This window comes from Meles meles, chromosome 8, assembly GCF_922984935.1.
Source record: "Meles meles chromosome 8, mMelMel3.1 paternal haplotype, whole genome shotgun sequence".
Taxonomy (NCBI): Eukaryota; Metazoa; Chordata; class Mammalia; order Carnivora; family Mustelidae; genus Meles; species Meles meles.
This window is the reverse complement of record NC_060073.1, coordinates 114094760-114116311: the sequence shown is the minus strand read 5'-3', so window position 1 is coordinate 114116311 and position 21552 is coordinate 114094760. Positions and strand designations below refer to the sequence as shown.

The 21552-nt window shown below is 42.4% G+C and overlaps 2 protein-coding genes across 2 annotated transcripts in view; both read left to right on the top strand.

Moving 5' to 3' along the window:
- Positions 1-1624: 1624 nt before the first annotated feature.
- Positions 1625-21552, top strand: part of DDX10 (DEAD-box helicase 10) — a 280556-nt gene continuing 260628 nt past the window's right edge. The window contains exons 1-5 of the mRNA XM_046017251.1: positions 1625-1888; positions 11428-11488; positions 12444-12574; positions 13639-13797; positions 20933-21053. Of these exons, the coding sequence (XP_045873207.1) occupies positions 1703-1888; positions 11428-11488; positions 12444-12574; positions 13639-13797; positions 20933-21053 (658 nt within the window). The 5' untranslated portion in view covers positions 1625-1702. The remainder of the gene's footprint in view (positions 1889-11427; positions 11489-12443; positions 12575-13638; positions 13798-20932; positions 21054-21552) is intronic.
- Positions 2222-5080, top strand: LOC123948120 (sorting and assembly machinery component 50 homolog). The gene is given in 2 exon segments (XM_046014589.1): positions 2222-2512; positions 3952-5080. Coding segments are annotated over 2 exon segments (1326 nt in total). The 3' UTR covers positions 4987-5080.

Here is a 21552-nt window from a genome sequence, read left to right as displayed (position 1 = left end):
TATCTACACACCACATTTTGCATATCTGCTATTCCTGGATGGACCGACCCATGGGTTGCTTCCACCTTTGGATATTGGGAGTAATGCTGTTATGAATATGGCTGTGCAAACATCTCTTTCAGACCCTGCTTTTCAATTTTCTTGTGCATATATCCAGGAATAGACTTGTTGGATCATACGTTCATTCTATTTTTAATTTTTTATGGGTGTATATACATGCTTTTAAATAACTTCCTCTTGGGGCGTCTGGGTGGCTCAGTGGGTTGAACCTCTGCCTTCAGCTCAGGTCATGGTCTCAGGGTCCTGGGATCAAGTCCCGCATCAGGCTCTCTGCTCCGCGGGGAGCCTGCTTCCTCCTCTCTCTCTGCCTGTCTCTCTGCCTACTTGTGATCTCTGTCTGTCAAATAAATACATAAACAAATCTTAAAAAAAAAAATAATCTCCCCTTGTTGAGCTTTACCCACCACCACATGTAGTGACCAGGGTATGGAGATTCCTCAGTTCACAGCTCCCTGCTTTCCCAGTCGTCTTCTGTTTAGGGAATGGGCACGTTTTTGGGGTAGTCATCTGGCTCTGTGGTGTTGAAAAAATAATTTCGGGGCCTGAACAGTCTGCATGTGAACTTCGAACCTAATCTCGGTTTCCCCGCAGCAGCTCTACCCCCACACCTATCCAGTGTATACCAAGTGGTTGCTCAAGGTAAATGTGTCAAAAAAACCAACCCAGGGGCACCTGGGTGGCTCGGTTGGTTAAGTGACTGCCTTTGGCTCAGGTCATGATCCTAGAGGGCTGGCATCCAGTCCCCCATGGGCTCCCTGCTCAGCAGGGAGTCTGCTTATCCCTCCAACCCTCTCCCCTCTCATTCTCTCTCACTCTCTCTAAGTAAATAAATAAAATATTTTAAAAAATCCACCGAAGATCAAGTCATATAAATGACCCACTTGCAAATAACTTTTCTTTCCATTCTTTATTTTTACTTTTCATTTTGTCTTCCTAACTGCATCTTAATGCAAATTCAGTTGATTCTGCTGCAGCAGAGTCTGAGGGGTCGGATAAAAGGGAAAACGTAGACGGACATTAGAATACAGAATATTCGTTTTTTATTACTAGGGTGGTATCCTGACTCGGATTGAAGTCGGAAGTTATTAAATAGCTATTAGAGCTTTGGGCAAGTCTTTCAGTTTACTGGGCTGAAAAACGCAAAATGGGGATCACAGTTATAATCCAGAGAGTGCACATCTGTGTGAGTGAGTGAGTGTGTGTGCGTGCGTGTGCGTGTGCCCAAGTGCACGCTTTGGCAAGGCAAACCGGGGTACCGGTGTATTAACAGAGTTGAAGTAGTGTGACGTCACCATAGTAACAGGAACCTGTGCGCATGCGATGCGTCCGTTTAAAGAGCCGGCGTGCTTCGGAATCCCCCCCTTAGCCCGCCCTCTTCCTCAGATCGCTCCGCCTCCCTTTCCCCGCGGCTGGCCCACTACGCCCTGCGGAATCCAAGTCACCAATCAGCGTCCACTTTGTCCTTACAGTCAATGGCGCGTGCCCCGGTTTCAAAAGCTCGGGGGCGGGCTCCGGGTTCCGCGCACGCGCGGTCGCCTCTGTCTCCCCACGCTGGTTCCGCGTCTCTTCAGAGCCGACTCTGCGCCTGACCTGAGGTGTCTTGTGTCTGGGGGCGGTCTGGACTGTCGCCGCTGCTGCCGCGATGGGCAAAACTGCCGAGTCTCGGGGGTCGGGGGCCCGGCCCGACCCGGTGCGGAGCTTTAACCGTTGGAAGAAGAAACACAGCCATAAGCAGAGCCAAAAGAAGCAGTTGAGGAAGAAGCTGAAGAAGCCCGAGTGGCAGGTGGAGCGCGAGGCTATCAGCCGCCTCACGCAGAACTACGAGAAGGTGAGGCCGGCGCTGGGGCGGCGATGGGAGCTCTGTCACGGGGGCCGGGGCGGGGGTGCAGACCGGCAGTCCAGCGGGCCGGAGACGGGGTTGGGGTGACAGGGGCTGGTGGGGTTCCCGCCGAGGCCCCACAGGTGGTGTGCCCGGCGCCGCGGACAAGGCTTCTGGGCCATCCCGGCTCGCCATCCTGCTCTTGATGAAGCGACGGAAATGCAGCGGCGCTTAAGGGCAAGGAGTACTCGCAGGAGCGCTAAGGACAGTAGCGGTAACGACACCGGTGTTTTCAGCCACCGACCGTGTGCTTTCCGCTAGTTATGGGACTCGAACTGTGGGATGGGTCATATTCCCATCTTGCAGGCGAGGACACTGAGGCTCCGAGAAGATAAGGAACTTGTTTTCAGCTCCCATAGCAGTAGGTCGTGTGGAATTGAAGCCTGGACCCGTGTCTTTCCAAGTCCAGAGCCTTCGCTTCTGACCATTGTGCCAGATCCGCAGACTCGACAGCATCTGCCGCCTTCCTGGGCTTACCTCATTTTCTCTCCTTGGTTCCTGTCCCCCAACAAGAACTGGCCCAGGAAAGCTGGCCTCCTGGTGCGTCTCTGCCACCTGCCATCCTGCATTGTGGTGGGTGTTCCCAGATGAGTAGCCCTGTAGTTACCACTTTAACCTCCGGCCCTCTCCCCCTGCCCTCAGTCGCCTTGGCAGGGTCCCTACCCCTTCTCCCCCGCCCCCCGCAACCCCGTCTGTTTGCCTTCACCCTCCTCACTCGGCCTCTCAGTGATTGCCCCTTCTAGTGCGGGGTATAATCAGGGGTTTAATATAGGGGACATTTCTGGAATTATAGTCATCAAGTGTCATGCTGGTATAGCTTTCCTTTAAACGACTCTTAGGTCAACAGTAAGATTAGGTAGATAACCTTTATGTTTGTTTGGGCTTTTGAGTTAAGATAAATGATAATTTGATCCTGGCTTTTGATCATCAGATGAGTGACTTGGGGCAGATTATTTACTCTGTCTGCTTCCCTTTTCTTAAAAGGAATCTTTTCTTAAAGATGCCTTTTCTTAAAAGGCATCATGATAATATCTATTTTGTAAGTTGTTGGGAGGAGTTAGAAGCATGTTAAGCATTCTGTGCAATGCCTGATACATATAAATATATTAGCTGTTACATTATTTCTATTGCTGTATGCACAGCCTCTTAAAAAAATCATTGTAAAGTACTATTAGATTGCATTTTAGAGTCTTCTTTAACTGGAGTTGCTTAAGGAATATAGTCTTAGCTTTTCTTTCTTTTGTGTAATTGCAATGCTTATTCCTGTGGACTGGTGACTCCTTTTTTGTATTCTGCCCTCAGCCCTTCTGGTTCATATTCTTTTTTTCTGACTGCGCTGGATGTCTTTGCCTGCCAGGATACCTTAAATTCACAAGTCCCAAACTGAGCTCATTATCTTTGATTTCCAAATTCACAGTCCTTTGTGTTAGTTCCCTCTTGCCACTGTAAAAAAATTGCCACAAACTCCATGGTTTAAAAGAAGAGAAATTTGTTTTCTCATAGTTCTGGAAGGCAGAAGTCTGAAGTCCATTTCCCTGGGCAGGAATCGACGTGTCATCAAAGCCATGTTCCATCTGGACACTCTCAGGGAAAATCCATTTCTTGCTACTTCCAGCTTCTGGTGGTTGCATTCCCTTGGATTGTGGTTGCATTCCCTTGGATTGTGGCTGCATCTCTGCCTCCGTGGACACATTGCCTGTGGTTCTGTGTCAAATTTACTTCTGCCCTTTTAAAATAAGGATACTTCTGATTGCATTTAGGGCCCACCCAGAATACTGAGGATAATTTCCCATCTCAAGATCTTTGATAATGACCTGGACAAAAATCACTTTTGTCATCTAAGATAATATGCACAGTGCTGGAGGTAACCATATGGAGATATTTGGGGCTGTTACTTGGCCCACTACATGCTAGCCCCACTGTCTAAGCAGACTACTGAGCTAGAAACCTAGGAGTAATCCTAATCCTAGAGACTTCCCTCTCAGCACTCTTACATCCACTGATAATGTCAGAGGAGACTGACGGGCAGCTATAACACCATGGTTGGGAACAATGAAGGCAGCATGGTGCTTGGCCTCAAACTCCCTAATCTTTTAGGCCGTGCAGAAAAGGTGACTTTTCAGTTTTCATGTGGAACCAAAGAGACTTCGTATGGCCTGTCCTTCTTCAAACCACGGCCCGGAAACTTCGAGAGAAATTTCTCTGTAAACGTATATAAAGTTACTGGCCAGTTCCCTTGGAGCTCGCTTCGGGAGACAGGCAGAGGAGTGTCCGCCGAGTACAGCTTTCCCATATGGAAGACCAGCCACACCGTCAAGTGGGAGGGCGTGTGGCGGGAGCTGGGCTGCCTCTCCAGGACAGCATCCTTCGCTGTCTGGAAGGAAAGCGGGCACTCGCTGAAGTCATCTCTTTCGCACGCGATGGTCATCGACTCGCGGAACTCCTCCATCTTGCCCAGGAGAGGGGCTCTGCTGAAAGTTAACCAGGAGCTGGCCGGCTACACCCGAGGGGATGTGAGTTTCATAAAGGAAGATTTCGAGCTTCAGTTGAATAAACAACTTATATTCGATTCAGTTTTCTCAGCGTCTCTCTGGGGCGGGATGTTGGTGCCCATCGGTGAGAAACCGTCCAGTATTGCGGACAGGTTTTACCTCGGAGGACCGACCAGTGTGCGTGGGTTTAGCATGCACAGTGTGGGGCCGCAGAGCGAAGGCGACTACCTGGGCGGAGAGGCGTACTAGGCCGGTGGCCTGCACGTGTACACACTCCTGCCCTTCTGGCCGGGCCAGGGTGGCTTCAGGGAGCTGTTCAGAACACACTTCTTCCTCAACGCCGGCAACCTGTGCAACCTCAACTACGGGGAGGGCCCCAAGGCTCACATCCGGAAGCTGGCCGAGTGTATCCGCTGGTCTTATGGTGCCGGGATTGTCCTCAGGCTCGGCAACATCGCCCGGCTGGAGCTGAATTATTGTGTCCCCATGGGCGTGCAGAAGGGGGACAGGATGTGTGACGGCGTCCAGTTTGGAGCCGGGATCAGGTTCCTGTAGCTGCCGCACACACTCGGGGCCACGCACCTTCTCGCCGAGGAACCGTGTCTGCGCCGTTCTTTGCAGCCCTTGTGGGAAACCACGCCAATAAATTTTAAAGACAAACAACAACAACAAAAAAGAATGATAATGATAATGTCTTCTGGCTCCTAACATTTTTTAAATGTTACTCCACCCCCCCAACCCCTGCCTTAGTTCAGGCCCCATCATCTCTTGCATGGATTACTACAGTAACTATAGCTCATAATAGGGATTAGCAGGCTTTTTCTGTAAAGGATCAGATAATAAATGGTTTCAGCTTTGCAGTTCAGGAGGGTGGAACTACTCAACTCTGCCGTTGTAACACAAAAGCTGCTATGGAAATACTTAAACAGATGGTATAGTTGTGTTCCAACAAAATTTCAAATGGAAAACTGGTGGCTAGATTTGGCCCTTAGGCCTTATCCCCCCAATCTATCTTCTGTATTGCTGGCAGAGTGATTCTTTCCAAGATGGAAATCCAATCATCTTATTCCTGATTAAAACTCTCCCTTGGCTCAGTTACTTTCAGGAAAATGGTCAAATACTTTAATGTGTCAACACGTCCTACTCCAGGGGAACAGTAAGTTATTTGTGATCAGGCAGACCTGGTTTAAATCTCACCCAGTTTGGGTATTGAGTAGCCAAGCTCCTTAATATTCCTGTGTCTCACTTTTTTTGGTTCAGCAGAGATTAGTAACTACCCAGAGTGGTGAAAGGCTCAAGGAGGTAATAACATGTAAACCAAGTGGTGTGCGGTAAGCATACACTCGAGAACAACTTGTAGTTTCATGAAGTGGCTATGCTTCCTGATGCTGTTGCTTTTTCTTTTCATTTCTTTCTAAGATTATTCAAAGATTTGGGGTGCCTGGGTCACTCAGTGGGTTAAAGCCTCTGCCTTCGGCTCAGGTCATGATCTCAGAGTCCTGGGATCGAGCCCCACATCGGTCTCTCCACTCAGCGGGGAGCCTGCTTCCCTTCCCCTCTCTCTCTGCCTGCCTCTATGCCTACTTGTGATCTCTGTCAAATAAATAAAGTCTTAAAAAAAAAGATTAATCAAAGCTTTTACTTATTTATTTGAGAGAGAGAGAGCGAGCGAGCACGAGCTGAGGAAGAGGAAGAAGCAGGCTCCTAGCAAAGTGAGGAGCCCAACACGGGGCTTGATCTCGGGACCCTGAGATCATGACCTAAGCTAAAGTCCAATACTTACCAGACTGAGCCACCCAGTCATCCCGCTCTCTGATGCTTCTTGTCCTGGTGGTTGATGTTTCTACCGCTTGCAGTGAGTACCCCCATTCTCCCACTCTAGGAACACCTCCCAGTCCTTCAAGATTTAAACTTCTCTTCCTGACCTTCCCAGGTGGGGTTAGGGCTGCTGTGTGTCTGTAGCATTTTGTATACACTTTTATTACAGCATTATCACTAGGCTGTGATGATTGGCTTCTTTGTTTAGCTTTTTCCTTAACTTTCCCGCTAGACCATGAACCCCTGCAGATCAGAAACCTTCGATACCTTCACCTTCATGCTTCCCAGTCACTGGTAGCACAGTGCTTGTCCTGGAGTAGGTGCTTAGTGTTTGGGTGTTGTTTGGTGCACGAGGACCTTTTCCAGATGGCTTTCTTCTGGTTGGTAACATAGGTCTATTCTTTTTGGTCTTTTGTTTGGATTATAATTACTAAGACTTACGAAGCTTTTTACGTGTTGACTTGCCGTATCCTTAGAGTAGATGACACTATGAGACGGTTTCCATTGTACAGGTGAGAAGCTTTAAGCAAGAGCAAGATTAAATAATTTCTGCAAGCTTAAACAGCTAGTAGTGAAAAAGTTCTAACTCAGGTGGTCTAGGTCTGATGCCAGAGCATCAGATCACTACACTTTACTGTATTGCACCTCATGAATGTTTAAATTCTAAGCTTTTCACTAAACTGAAGGAAGCTTTTCCAGTATTTTTGTGTTTTATTTATTTATTTTTAATCTTAGAAATATTTTCTTAAGCTTTGTCGAGAAAGAAATGCACTGTGAAGTCAAACGCCAGGGCTAGCAAGTCTAGAATACAGTCGTAGCAGATTTGTTATTGTCTAGGTAACTAATGTGCAGACCCTCACTGCAGGGTTCCTCAGATGATAGCGTCTGTGCATTAAACTATTATTACAGCATGTTTATAATACAGGGGTGGTGTTCAGTAGCCTTACTGGTGAAACACTGAACAGTTTAATTCAAAACATCTCGAACAGTTTGACAAAGTACTTGTTGAGGTCTAGGTCAAAATAGATGGGAAAAAATAATGTCTGTGTCCCTACGAAGGTGGGGGGTTGATACATTTTGATAAATGTTAGAATCCTAGATATTTACAGTGCTCCGGAATTTGAGGGTGGTGTAATTAGCGGGAAAGAGGTTGGGTTATTCTGTACCTGCCCTTTCTGGCTAGGTGAATTAGAAAGATGTGTTTCCTCAGGCCTGGCTTGTGGAGCTGAGTGTGAGCTGGATTTTAGCCCCCATATGCCTTTGTGCAACAAAGCGTGCAACAGTTTGTGGTAGCCGTGAGTAGAGCTTGTTCTTGAATCACGGGTTCTCCAGATAGAAAAGATTGGCTAGAACGTTGTATATAAAGGGAGCAATGCAGGGATATACAAAAAGATTTGAAAATATGTGGTGTTCTTTGAGGGGGACATACTCTGTGGAGTGTGGTATGTGTTCCTGAACTGGCTTCAGATGAGGTTGCAGAAGAGGGCCAGAGGTGGATTGTCAGCAGTTTGTAGGAGTTAGAAGATGTCTGTGTCCTCACCCTGAGCCTGTGAGTAAGTCACACGGCAAAGGGTAATTGAAGTTGCTGATCAGCTGACCTTAACAGAGGGGGATCTGGATTATCCAGGTGGGCCCAGTGTGATGACCCCAGGGCCCTGGAATGTGTGGGGATGCTGTGAAGTGAGGAAGATGGGAAGACCATTGCTGGCTGGTTTTGAAGGTGGAAGAGGGATCCAATCCAAGGAAGTGGGCAGACTGTCGAGGCTGGAAAAAGCAAGGAAGTGGATTTTTCTCTAGTCACCAGGAAGAGTTTTAGCTGAGTGAGGACCCATTTTGGACTTCTGACTTTCAGAGTTGTGAGGTAATAAATTTATGTTGGTTTAAGCCACTGTCAGTGGTCATTTGTTTCAGCCCCTGTGGGAAGTTCATACAGAGGCCATGTTTGGAGACTTTATCTGGAAGCAGTGGGGAGTGTCTGGGAGCAGTTAGAGAACACAGCCAAGCTGTAAAGGCTGTGAAGGCTGTGGCCAGGTTGGAGACTGGTGCCGTAGTCTAGGTCTTAGGTCTTCTGAGTGGTAGATACCAAGTTGGGATGAAGTGAATTGGAGATTTATTGGGGGGGGGGGATGTCTGCAGTAGTGAAGGAGAAGGAACAGAAATAGGGAAAGGATGAGGACTGCAGGAGGAGCCAGTAGGAAGAGTCTCAGGCTGCAGCACAGTTGAAGCAGGCTTCCGCTGGTGGGGTGTCCTGGAACCAGACTTGCCCTTAAGGGAGTCTCAGGTCTCTGGTCCTGCAGACCAGGGTCTGTGGTCGTACTGCTGCAGTGAGCAGTCCTCAGGGCAGCCGGGGAGCGTGATGCTGTCAGTGGTGCCTCTGGAGGATCAGCCATTGCTCATCTGCCCACGGGCTTCCCTGCAGCCAGAGATCTAGGTGCTTTGTTTCTAAGGCCACTGTGTAGAGCATGTGTATTGGGGGTTTCGATGGAGAGTGGGGGATTGGAGCTTACTGAGAAATGCTGAGCTCTTTGTTTCAGTTCAGCAGCTGTTGTCACTGTTGCTGAGTGACGCCATCTCTGCACCTGGATTCATTTAGACTTTCTTTGATAGTAATCAGCTAGAGCTATATGGGAACCCTGCGCTCTAACCCACGTTTCCTCCCCTTAATCCGAATTTGGTGTGGTTTGAAGTAGATTGCTTTTCTTGTCGTGACTGCAGGAGGTGGAGCATTCTAGGACATTCTTTTTTCTTCTCCAGCCTTGAGGATGTGAAAGCATTATTTACTTTTGTGAGAAACGAGAGTTGTGAGAAGAGAGTTGGAAGAAGTACAGGGGGGTGGTCAGTGGTATTCACCCTGTCCTCCCCTCCACCCACTCCAGCTTTCCCACCAGTGATGGGAAGTCCTGAACAAGTCCTGTCACTGAAACATCTGTTCTCTGATTTTAGAAGAGTGATACAGATTGTAGAGGGCATGTGAACATTGGAAGACAGGAGTGACTTCTTTTTTTTTTTAAGATTTTATTTATTTATTCGACAGACAGAGATCACAAGTAGGCAGAGAGGCAGGCAGAGAGAGAGGGGGAAGCAGGCTCCCCGCTGAGCAGAGAGCCCGATGCGGGGCTCCATCCCAGGACCCTGAGATCATGACCTGAACTGAAGGCAGAGGCTTAACGCACTGAGCCACCCAGGCGCCCCAGGAGTGACTTTTTTTTTTTTTTTTTTAAGAAAAGAAAGGGCTGAAGGGGAGATACAGTGATACTTTGTTTGTAGGAACCATAGCTGACTTCTGTGAGTTCTAAATATTCCTTGGAATGTAATTGTCCTTCTGGAACAGGGTTGGCATCCTTTTTCTGGAACAGGCCAGATAGTCAGTATTACGCTTTGTGGGACTCGTGCTCTCTGTCATAACCACATAGACACTATGTTAATGAGTGGTTGTAGCTATGCTCCGGGAAAACTGTTTGCAAGAACAGGCAGCAGATTTGGATTGGGCCATGGTTTGCTGACTCCTGTTGTAGTTCATCAATGGAGTAAAAATTTCCTTCTGTTTCTTAGACTTCTTTCTAAGAATACCTTGTATAGCTCTATGTTGTAATGGCCAACAGAGTGCTGGGACAATTCCATTCTTCCAGAATTTCCATTAGGAGGTCAGAAGACTAGAGAGCGGTGTGCAGTATTTCCTACTTTGCCTGTGCTGTGTCTCTGATGGAGGCTGACTAGTGTGTCACTCATCTAGCTCCTCCTGTATGACTTCTCTTCTTTGTGAAAACAGCTTTTCTTTTCTTTCTTTTTTTTTTTAAGATTTTATTTATTTATTTGACAGAGAGAGAGATCACAAGTAGGTAGAGAGGCAGGCAGAGAGAGAGGAGGAAGCAGGCTCCCTGCGGAGCAAGGGGCCCGATGTGGGGCTCGATCCCAGGACCCTGAGATCATGACCTGAGCCGAAGGCAGCGGCTTAATCCACTGAGCCACCCAGGCGCCCCTGAAAACAGCTTTTCATCTGATCATATCATAAGTGCATGGGTGGACTGCCTCTAATTTTGTTGTTGTATTTGGGAGATTTACCTTCTAATTAAGGTTCCCAGATGGGACAGGATAGTCTAATGAATTTTTCTCTTTTTAATGAGAGTACACCGATTATTCCTTTTCACTCTTCTCTGGAATGATTTGTAGGGATTAAAGCAATGTTTTAATATTCGTGTTTTCAGCATGTGAAGACAGAGATAACCCCATCTAGACTACTTTAAGGATCTTGAGAAAGATGATATGTAGACTGTCAAATGAAATAGAAGTTGCCATCCCTTTACTGCCTGGAGTGTAATTTAAATAAATGAACCTTACAGATGCAACTTTTCCCTTTTGTGAATCATGAATAATTTGGCAGCACATTCCCAGATCTGAATAGGAGTTCCTGTTTTCAGCATCTGTAATAAAATAATTCCCATGAGTAGCTGAAATGAAATTCAGAAAATTGGGTTTATGCTAATGAAGAACATCAGTAATGAACATTTAGATAATGTAAAGTTAAAGGGCAAAATGTTACTTATTGTGGCTTCAGAGTGTGACTGAGACATTTCTTGTGGTTATTGTTAATGCTCCCTCCTTCACTGTACCCTCAAATGAAGAGTTGTCAGGTTGGATTTGGCATGCCACTGATTGATGGTTAAAACTTGAAAAGATTTGTGCTAACAAGATACATTTCTCCAATTAACTTCAATCTGTTCTACGAAGTGTGCAAATAGAAGTATTGTCATTGTGCTCTGTGGTTTAGAGTAATTTTGCTGCTTATTTCTTAATATTCTTTGAAGGATGGACTGAAGGTAGAGTTTCTTCCTAAAATTGATGGGTGGTGATTTACAGTGTTCTCAGAGGTGAAGGAGGTTGGTGGTGGTGGTGGTGTGTGTGTTTTGAGTGAATGAGATGGTGTCTTTTTTTTTTTTTTTAACCAATTTTAATTGTTACAAGCTTGTATTTTTGGTTCACGACAACTTCCTTAAGGCATATTCCATTCTAGAAGGAATGATGGTTTTTAATTAGAAGTGATGGTTGAATTCAATTCTGTAGTACCAAGGACTAGCCAGGCAGCACAATGTAGACCCAAAATGCCCTTGTTGTAAAACAGATGAGTTATATGGTACTTTTTTTGTCTTAACTGACATGGTCTCCTTTTTCTTTTTTCAGATAAATGTAAATGAAATTACAAGATTTTCAGATTTCCCCTTGTCCAAAAAAACATTGAAAGGTAGGTGTATGGTGATTTTGGGATATGTTGGGTTTCTTGATGTTTTTTATAAATGGCAAAAGGTTTAGAGCATTTAATGTGAAAGATAGTATTTTGGCAAATAATCTTGATATCTTGAACCTTTAACACCAAGAAATAATATTAATTCATTCGAGTTTTACTGATTTTTCATTCTCATGCTTTCTGGAGTATTTTTTTTTTAAAGTTTTTATTTATTTATTTGACAGAAAGAGAACATATGTAGGCAGAGAGGCAGGCAGAAGGAGAGAGAGAAGCAGCTGTCCACTGAGCAGGGAGCCCATCGTGGGGCTTGATCCCAGGGCCCTAGGGTCATAACCTGAACCAAAGGCAGATGCTTAACCCACTGTGCCACCCAGGTGCCCCTCTTTCTGGACTAGTTAAAGAAAGTAGTGAAAAGACAAGATGCCGGGCCTCTCTGTAATTAAAATAAAATCTATTATGTTAGTTAAAATGAACAAGACAAAAGTGACATCTTTTATATTAGCATATTAGGACCATCAGAACAAAATCTCAGACTGGGAGGTAGGGGTTGCTTAAATGACAGAAATAAATTTTCTCACAGTTCTGGAGGCTACAAGTCCACAGATGGAGATGCTGGCAGGGTTATTTTCCTCTGAGAGCCGTCCTGGAAGGGTCTGTTCCAGGACTCTCTCCTTGGCTTATGGATGACTGCTCTCTTGCTGTGTCTTAACGTGGCTGCCTCACTCTGCAGTCATACCACTGGTGTCTCTTTTTGTGTCCAAATTTCCGCTTCTTAGGACACCAGTGGCTTCAGATCAGGGCTCATTTGAACCAAATCACCACTTCACAGGCCCTGTTTCTTAGTATGGGTGTTAGGGCTTCAATGTAGTAATTTGAGGGGGCACAGTTTAGCCCATATGCTCATTTTACAGGATTTTCTCAAGTGTCACTCTCCTCTCCTCCACCTTGGCAGGTTTGCAAGAAGCCCAGTACCGTTTGGTAACTGAGATACAGAAACAGACCATCGGATTGGCTTTGCAAGGTAAAGATGTTCTTGGAGCTGCCAAGACAGGATCTGGCAAGACTTTGGCTTTCCTTGTGCCAGTAAGTAATTTTTTTTATATTGGGTCAGGTCCTCTGTTACATGCTTTTAAAACATTCTGTGCCTAGGTAGACATCATTATGTAGAAAGTTGTTTCCGGTTGGATTTCTTCAGCTAGAATGTGACCTTTATCAGGCAGGAGCCCCAACTGTCCTTGTTGTCCACCATATTCCCTCCGTCCTAACACAGTGCCTGGCACATGGCGGGCACTCAGTAACTTTTTGAATGGGTGAATTACTGTGCCTTGACAAGCCTTTACTTCCTGAAGGATGTGTGTCTACCAGGGTGGCAGGTGAGCATGGTTCTGCACTGCTGTAGGGCCGCTGGGGCAGGCGGGGGAGGCTGTTTATATGCTCATGCTTGCAGACCTGTCAGTTGCATGTTATACTTGCTACTCATTTAGGATAAAGCTGAAGTATGCTCTCTTGAAGGAGATTGGGCGATTCATTGAGAATTTTCCAGGTCATTGATAGCTGTCATTTTGAGCAGTAAAACAATAGAGCCTCTTAGGAATTTACTTATATATCAGTTATGCACTTGGTCTCATAATTTAATTTCTACAAAATAATTGGCTTAGGAAAATCACATTTGAGTTTTTGTTCCAAGTATTGCAAAACCATTTTCCCCTTAAATCCAATTTTTCATAACGGTGTTTCTCTACAACTAGAAAATTCAGTCACTGTATAATTACAGTAACTACACAGATGAAAGTTTAATGTGGTTTCTGTTCAGAAAATGGTGACAGATATTTTTCCAAAACTGTTTTAATAGTTTGAGGGCTGCATGTCCCTCTCACTGATGGCCAGTCTCCTGCTGGCAGGGCTCTGGTGGCAGCTGACCTGCCGTGAGGTTTATGTTCCCTTCCTTCTATGATTTGAGGGATCTGGTGGCTGGAAGAAAAAGAAAAAAACAAAGTAAAGAATTTCTTTCTGATTGGATGACACTTGTGACTGATACGTCTTCTGCTTGGAAGGTACCTTTGATTTGGAGGAGCAGGGTCAGTTCAGGAATCAAAATGCTGCTCCTGAAGGGACTTATAAACACAAATTTGCTGTCTTTTTTTGAGGTGCTGGAAGGCTTATATCGTCTCCAGTGGACGTCAATGGATGGGCTGGGTGTTCTGATTATATCACCTACGAGAGAACTGGCCTATCAGACCTTTGAGGTTCTCCGGAAAGTAGGAAAGAATCATGACTTTTCGGCTGGTCTCATCATTGGTGGAAAGGTTTGTCCTTTTGTCTTGTCCTTTTTTCTATAGCTTATATTGGAGCAATGTGGCAGTTGACAGGAAAGAGGTGGAGATTTATTTAAACCGGTAGGCTGGCATTGTGGTGGGGTCATTATCTTCTAGAGTTCTGCTTATCAATTTTGAAGGTCCAGAAAGTCTGTTTTTGTGAGGGTATCTGAATTGATCAGGTTCTCTGAGATTAATATACCTTAAACAGCCTGTAAATCTATATGTGAATTTACTTGGGAAATGTACCATTTGAGTATTTGGACTAGTTCCTTTTAAGAAAATATCTAAAAGTTTGAATAATTTTGAACTTTGCTGGGTCAGCAGCAGCAGAAAGGAAGACAGTGTTTAAAATTTTTTTTATCTTTATTTTTTAGGTTGAAGTATAGTTAACACATAATTATATTAGTTTCAGGTGTACAACATACTGATTCAACAAGTCTGTATGTTCTGGTATGCTCATGGCAAGTGCTACCATCTAACACCATACAACACCATTACAGTACCATTGACTATATTCCCTGGGCTGTGCCTTTCATCCCTGTGACTTAGTCATTCCATACCTGGAAGCTTGTATCTTCTACTCCATTTCACCTGTTTTGCTTGTCCCTCTCTGCTCTGGCATTCGTCAGTTAGTTTTCTGTATTTATGGGTCTGCTTGTTGTTGTTGTTGTTGTTTTGGTTTTTCTTAGATTCCATAAGTAAGTGAAATTATATGGTATTTGTCTTTTTCTGACTTATTTCACTTAAGCATAATATTCTCTGGGTCTGCCCATGTTGTTGCCGGTGGCAAGATCTCATTCTTTTTTATGGCTGAGTAATTTTCCTTTATATATATATACCACATCTTTTTTATCCATTCACCTGTTGATGGACACTTGGGTTGCTTTCATATCTAGGCTATTGTACATAATGCTTAGTGAACATAGGGATGTACATCTCTCTTTGAATTAGTGTTATTTTCTTTGGATAAATATCCAGAACAGGAATTGTTGGATCATATAGTAGTTCTATTTTTAATTTCTTTGAGGAACCTCCATACTGTTTTCCACAGTGGTTGCATCAGTTCACATTCCCCCCAACAGTGCACAGAAGTTCCCTTTTCACTACATCCTCACCAATGCTTACTTCTTTTTGATGTTAGCCAGTCTGGCAGGTGTGAGGTGATACCTCATGTTGGTTTTGATTTGGATTTCTCTGATGATTGGTGACCTGGAGCATCTTTTCATATGCCCGTTTCCCTTTGGGAAACTGTATGTCTTTGGGAACTGTAGTTCTTGGGGAAAATATACAAGTCCTAAGCCCACTTTTTAACTGGTTTGTATTTTTTTGGTGTTGAGTTTGTAGAAGTTCTTTATATATATAATATGTATATAACATATATATTATATATAAATAGAATATTATAGGGTATTATGTATCTTGTATATATGTAGGATAGTAACCCTTTATCAGATATGTCATTTGCAGATATCATTTTCCATTTAGTAGGTTGCCTTTTCATTTTCTTGATGGTTTCCTTTGTTTTTTACTTTGATGAAGTCCTAATAGTTTGTTTTTGCTTTTGTTTCCCTTGCCTAAGGAGACATATCAAGAGAAATGTTGCTAAGGCCAAGAGATCACTGCTTATGTTTTCTTCTAAGAGTTTTATGCTTTCAGGTCTTATGTTCAAATCTTTAATCCATTTCTAGTTTTTGTATATTGTAAAAGATAGTGGTCCATTTTGACTTTTTTTTCATATATCTGTCCAGTTTTCTTAACACCATCAATAGAAGAGACTGTCTTTTCTCCATTGTATGTTCTTTTTTCTTTTGTCACAGATTACATGTGTAATTTAATTTAATACATGTGTGGATATTCTGGGCTCTGTATTCTATTACATTGATCTCTGTGTCCATTTGGTGCCAGTACCATACTGTTTTGGTTATGATAGCTTTGTAATACAGTTTGAAATCTGGGATTGTGGTAGCTCTAGCTTTGTTCTTCTTTCTCAAGGTTGCTTTGGCTCTTTGGGGTCTTTGTGGTTTCATGCAAATTTTAGAATTGTTTGCTTGATTTCTGTGAAAATGCCATTGTTATTTCAGTGGGGATTGCTTTGAATCTGTAGATTGCTTTGGGTAGTATGGATGTTTGAACAATGTTTTTGCTATCTATGAGCGCTAGATATGTTTCCATTTGTGTAGTCTCCAGTTTCTTTCATGAGTGTCTTAAAGTTTTCAGAGTATGGGTATTTTGTTAATTCCTAGGTATTTTATTATTTTTTGGTGCAATCGTAAATGGAACTGTTTTCTTAATTTCTTTCTAATTGCTTGTTACTAGTATATGGAAACACAAATGATTTCTATATGTTAATTTTGTATCTGTGCCTTTACTGAATTCATGTATTAGTTCTCATACTTTTTTGGTTGAGTCTTCAGGGTTTTTTATATATATATAGTATCCTGTATCAACAGATAGTGACAGTTTTACTTCTTCCTTTTCAATTGGGTGCCTTTTAGTTCTTTTTCTTGCCTAATTCTCTGGCTAGGAAAAGCTTTTAGTTTTTTACCGCTGAGTGTGATGTTAGTTTTGAGTTTGTCAAATGTGGCCTTTATTATATTGAGGTATGCTCCTTCCATATCCACTTTGTTGAGAATTTTTATCATGAGTGGATGTTGAATTTGGTCATATACTTTTTCTGCATCTGTTGAGATCATATGATTTTAATCCTTTGTTTTGTTAATACAGTATATCATGTTGATTTGCAGATGTTGAACTGTTCTTGCATTTGTGGAATAAATCCCACTTGATCATGGTGTATGATTCTTGTATTGTTGGATCTGGTTTGCTAATAAATTTTTTATCATTTTTTTCCCCATCACAATAAGTATACTCTTTAATCTCTATTCCCTATTTCCCCATCTCTCCACCTACCTTTCCTCCTAACCATCAGTTCTCTGTAGCTAAGAGTCTCTTTCTTGGTTGGCCTCTCTTTCTCTCTCTTGTTTTCCCTTGCTCATTTGTTTTGTTTCTTAAATTCTACATATGAGTGACACCATAAAGTATTTTCCTTTCTCTGATTTAGTTAACTTAACATGGAATACTCTAGCTCCATCCGTGTCACTGCAACTGGCAAGATTTCATTTTTTTTTTTTTAATGGCTGATACTCCATTGTATATATATACCACCTCTTCTCTATACATTCATCAGTTGGACACTTGGACTTTCCATAATTTGGCTTTTGTAGATAATGCTGCTATTCAGGGTTCATGTATCCTTTTGAATGAGTATCTTGTATTCTTTGGGTAAATACCTAGTAGTGAGATTGCTGTGATAGGATAGTTCTATTTTTAACTTTTTTTTTTTTTTAAGATTTTATTTATTTATTTGACAGACAGAGATCACAAGTAGGTAGAGAGGCAGGCAGAGAGAGGGGGAAGCAGGCTCCCCGCTGAGCAGAGAGCCCGATGTGGGGCTCAATCCCAGGGCCCTGGGATCATGACCCGAGCTGAAGGCAGAGGCTTTAACCCACTGAGCCACCCAGGTGCCCCTAACTTTTTTGGTTTTCTGAAGGGCTCTTTAGACAAAGGTATCTAGTATTTTTTTTCTTTTTTAAGATTTTATTTATTTGTATATTTGAGAGAGAGAGAGAGTGCGAGTGCCTGCACAAACTGGAGGAGGGGGATGAGGAGGAGGAGGGACAGGCAGATTGTGCTGAGCACAGATCCCCACATGGGGCTCAATCTCATGACCCTGAGATCATGACCTGAGCTTAAATCGAGTCCAACACTTAACCAGCTGTGCCACCTGGGTGCCCCTATTTTTAACTTTTTGAGGAACCTCGATATTGTTTTCCAGTGTGGCTGTACCAGCTTGCATTCCAACCAGTAGTGCAAAAGTGTTCATCTTTCTCCACATCCTTGTCAGCACCTGTTTTTTCTTGTGTTGTTGATTTTAGCTGTTCTGACTGGTGAGAGACCATATCTCGTTGTGGTTTTGATTTGCATTTCCCTGATGATGAGTGATATTGAGGATCTTTTCATGTGTCTGTTGGCCATCCATTTGTCTTCTTTGGGAAAATGATAGCCTTCTGCCCATTTTTTAATTGGCTTATTTGTGTATTGAGTTATATCAGTTCTTTATATATTTTGGATATTAATGCTTATCAGATATGTCATTTGCAAATACTTCTCCCATTATATAGATTGTCTCGGTTTTGCCGACTTGTTAACTTTGCTGTGCAGAAACTTTTTATTTTTTATTTTATTTTATTTTATTTTATTTTTTAATATTTTATTTATTTGACAGAGAGAAATCACAACTAGGCAGAGAGGCAGGCAGAGAGAGAGGAGGAAGCAGGCTCCCTGCGGAGCAGAGAGCCCGATGTAGGGCTCGATCCCAGGACACTGGGATCATGACCTGAGCTGAAGGCAGAGGCCTTAACCCACTGAGCCACCCAGGCGCCCCAGAAACTTTTTATTTTGACATAGTCACAAACTTTTATTTTGACATAGTCACACTGTGACTATGTCAAAATATTTCCCTTACCTCAGACACCTAGAAAAATGTTCCTATGGGTGACATCAGAGATTATGTCCCTTACCTCAGACACCTAGAAAAATGTTCCTATGGGTGACATCAGAGATTATGTCTATGCTCTCTTCAAGAATTTTCATGGTTTCAGGTCTTAACGTTTAAGTCTCTAATCCATTTTATTTTTGTGTATGGTGTAACAAAGTGCTCTAGTTTAATTCTTTTGCATGTGGCTCTCCAGTTTTCCCAATATTCTTGGAGAGGGTAACTTTTTCTCATTGAATAGCCTTTTCTACTTCGTTGAATATTAGTTGACCATATAGTTGTGGGTAGACTTCTGTGTATTATTCCTTTGACCTTTGTGTCTATTTTTATGCCAGTATTATACTGTTTTAATCACTACCGCTTTGTAGTGTAACTTAAAATCTGGAATTGTGATACCTCCAGTTTTGTTTTTGTTTTTTTAAGATTGCTTTGGCTATTCAAGGTCTTTTGTGGTTCCATACAGATTTTAGTATTATTTGTTCTAGTTCTATGAAAAATGCTATATTGGTATTTTGATAGGAATTGTATTAAGTATGAGTTTGCTAATATTTTGTTGAGGATTTTTGCATCTGTGTTTATCAGAGATAGTGTTCAATAGTTTTCTTTTTTCTTTCCTTTTTTTTTGTGTGTGTGTGGTGTTATCTGATTTTGGTATGTGTGTCATGCTTGTCCTGTGAAATAAATTTGGGAGTGCGCCTTCCTCTTCAATTTTTGGGATAAGTTTGAGGAAGACAGGTATTAGCTCTTCTTTAAATGTTAGAAATCACCTGTGAAGCTGCCCAGTCCTGGATTTGTTGTTTGGGAGTGTTAAAAAGTATTGGTTCGATTTCATTACTTGTAATCAGTCTTTTCAGATTGTCTCTTTGTGATTCAGTCTTGGAAGTTTGTGTGTTTTTAAGAATTTATTGTTACCTAGATTTTTCAGCTTGTTGTAATGTAATTCTAGTTGTTACTTTAATTCTTTTTATTTCTGTGGTGTTGGCTGTAACTTCATTTATGATTTTTTTCCGGAGATTTTCTTCTTTTTTTCCTGATGAGTATGGTTAGCAGTTTATCAGTTTTTAAACAGTCTTTTCACAGAACCAGCTTTCATTCTATTGATAATTTCTATTGTTTGTTTGTTTTTTTAAAAAGATTTTATTTCAGAGAGAGGATGAGTGAGGGGAGGGGCAGAGGGAGAAGGACAAGCAGACCCCCCACTGAGCAGGGATTCCCAATGTGGGACTGGATCCCAGAACTTGGGACTTGATCCCAGGACCCTGAGATGGTGATCTGAACCAAAGGCAGATGCTTAACCTACTGAAACCACCCAGGCACCCCTTCTATTGTCTTTCGAAACTCTCTTTCATTTATTTCCACTCTGATCTTTATGTTCTTCCTTCTGATAACTTTGGGCTTTATCTGTTCTTTTTCTGATTCCTGTTGGTGTAAAGTTAAATTGTTTATTTTGGCATTTTTCTTGTTTTTTGAGTTAGGCCTGTATCACTATGATGGTTGATATGATTTCAGTCTTCAATTTGAGACTGATTTTGTGGCCTAACACGTGGTCTGTCTTGGAGAATTGTCTATACTTGAAAAGTATGTGTATTCTGAATTTTTTAGATGACATGTTTTGTACATACCTGTTAAGTTCATGTGGTCTAATGTATTGTTTAAGTCCAATGTTTCCTCATTGATTTTCTGTCCCGATAATCTATCCATTGATGTAGGTGGGGTATTAAAGTCTCCTACTATTAGTGTATTGCTGTCAGTTTTTCCCTTTAGTCTGTTAATATTTTTTGTGTTTACATGCTTCTGTGTTTGGTGCGTAAACATATCTACTTTTTTTGGATTGAACCCTGTATCATTATGTAATGCCCTTTTTTATTTTTTTTTGTTACAGTCATTGTTTTAAAGTCAGTTTTGTCTGATCCTCCAGCTTTCTGGAGTAGAAGATGGTTTTGAGGAATGTTGATTTTAGCTCATGGTGGAACCTGCTACGCAACTTCTGGTCTTCCTGCTAGTATACCTGGTGTCCTTGTTTGTGCTACAGTCTCTTCTAGACTGTGAAGATAATACTTGAATTCTTGAATTTATATGCAGATATATGCAAAGAAGGAGTAGCATCATAAGCCCTCACATACTCATGTACCTGTCATGCATCTTTAACAACATTCTGTGGTTCTTGTTTCAAGGAGACAACTTCTAGAACGTAGAGAGCACATGGTGTCAGAGCCTCCCTAAGGCCTCTGGGTTCTGACTTAAATAATGGCAGTGATTCCAGTGTAAGTTCTGGCAGATGTAAAGGGAAGTGAAGACTTGGAGCATTTATAGGAAATTTTTCTTGGCCTCAGGATCCTGGCTATAATTAAGGATCTTCATGTACTCTGAGCTCTTTAGGCCTTCACTTAGGACTTTTATTTGCCCAGAAATTTGGATGTGCTGCGGAAATACAAGGGGGAATCATATCTCTTTATCGGGTGTCTACATTGCTGTGATGAAATGACATATGCAGATGGCTCTTATAGTTTTGATACACAGGCTGCTCAATGATGTGTCTGTGTAATCAAAAGAAACAACTGTTTTCAGGATCTGAAACACGAAGCTGAGAGGATCAATAACATAAATATACTTGTTTGCACTCCGGGTCGGCTTCTTCAACACATGGATGAAACAATATGTTTTCATGCTACCAATCTCCAAATGTTAGGTGAGTCTAATGAATTTCTTTTTTTTTAAATTTATTTTTATTTGTTTATTTACAGCATAACAGTGTTCATTGTTTTGGCATCACACCCAGTGCTCCATGCAGTACGTGCCCTCCCTATTACCCACCACCTGGTTCCTCAACATCCCACCCCCCCCACCCCCCTGCCGCCCCGAGTCTAATGAATTTCTGATGAAACAATCTGAGATTTAGGAAAGAAACCTCATAAATTTTAATGATAGAAACTTTTAATCTTAATATTTATTTAATAAAACACCTGAGAAATAACCTGAAACAATTTGTTGGCATAGGGATTCTGAACCCAGAGAGTACAGCTGGACTTTTTTTTTTTTTAAACAAAATGGTCAGAAGAATATAAGTAGTTATATATGAAATTAGATACTTCAGTATTTGACATTGCTAAGAATTGATCTTTTAAGCTATATCCACTTCTGGTGATATTACCAAATGTGGTTTTTTTAAAAAAGTCTATTTTGTAATA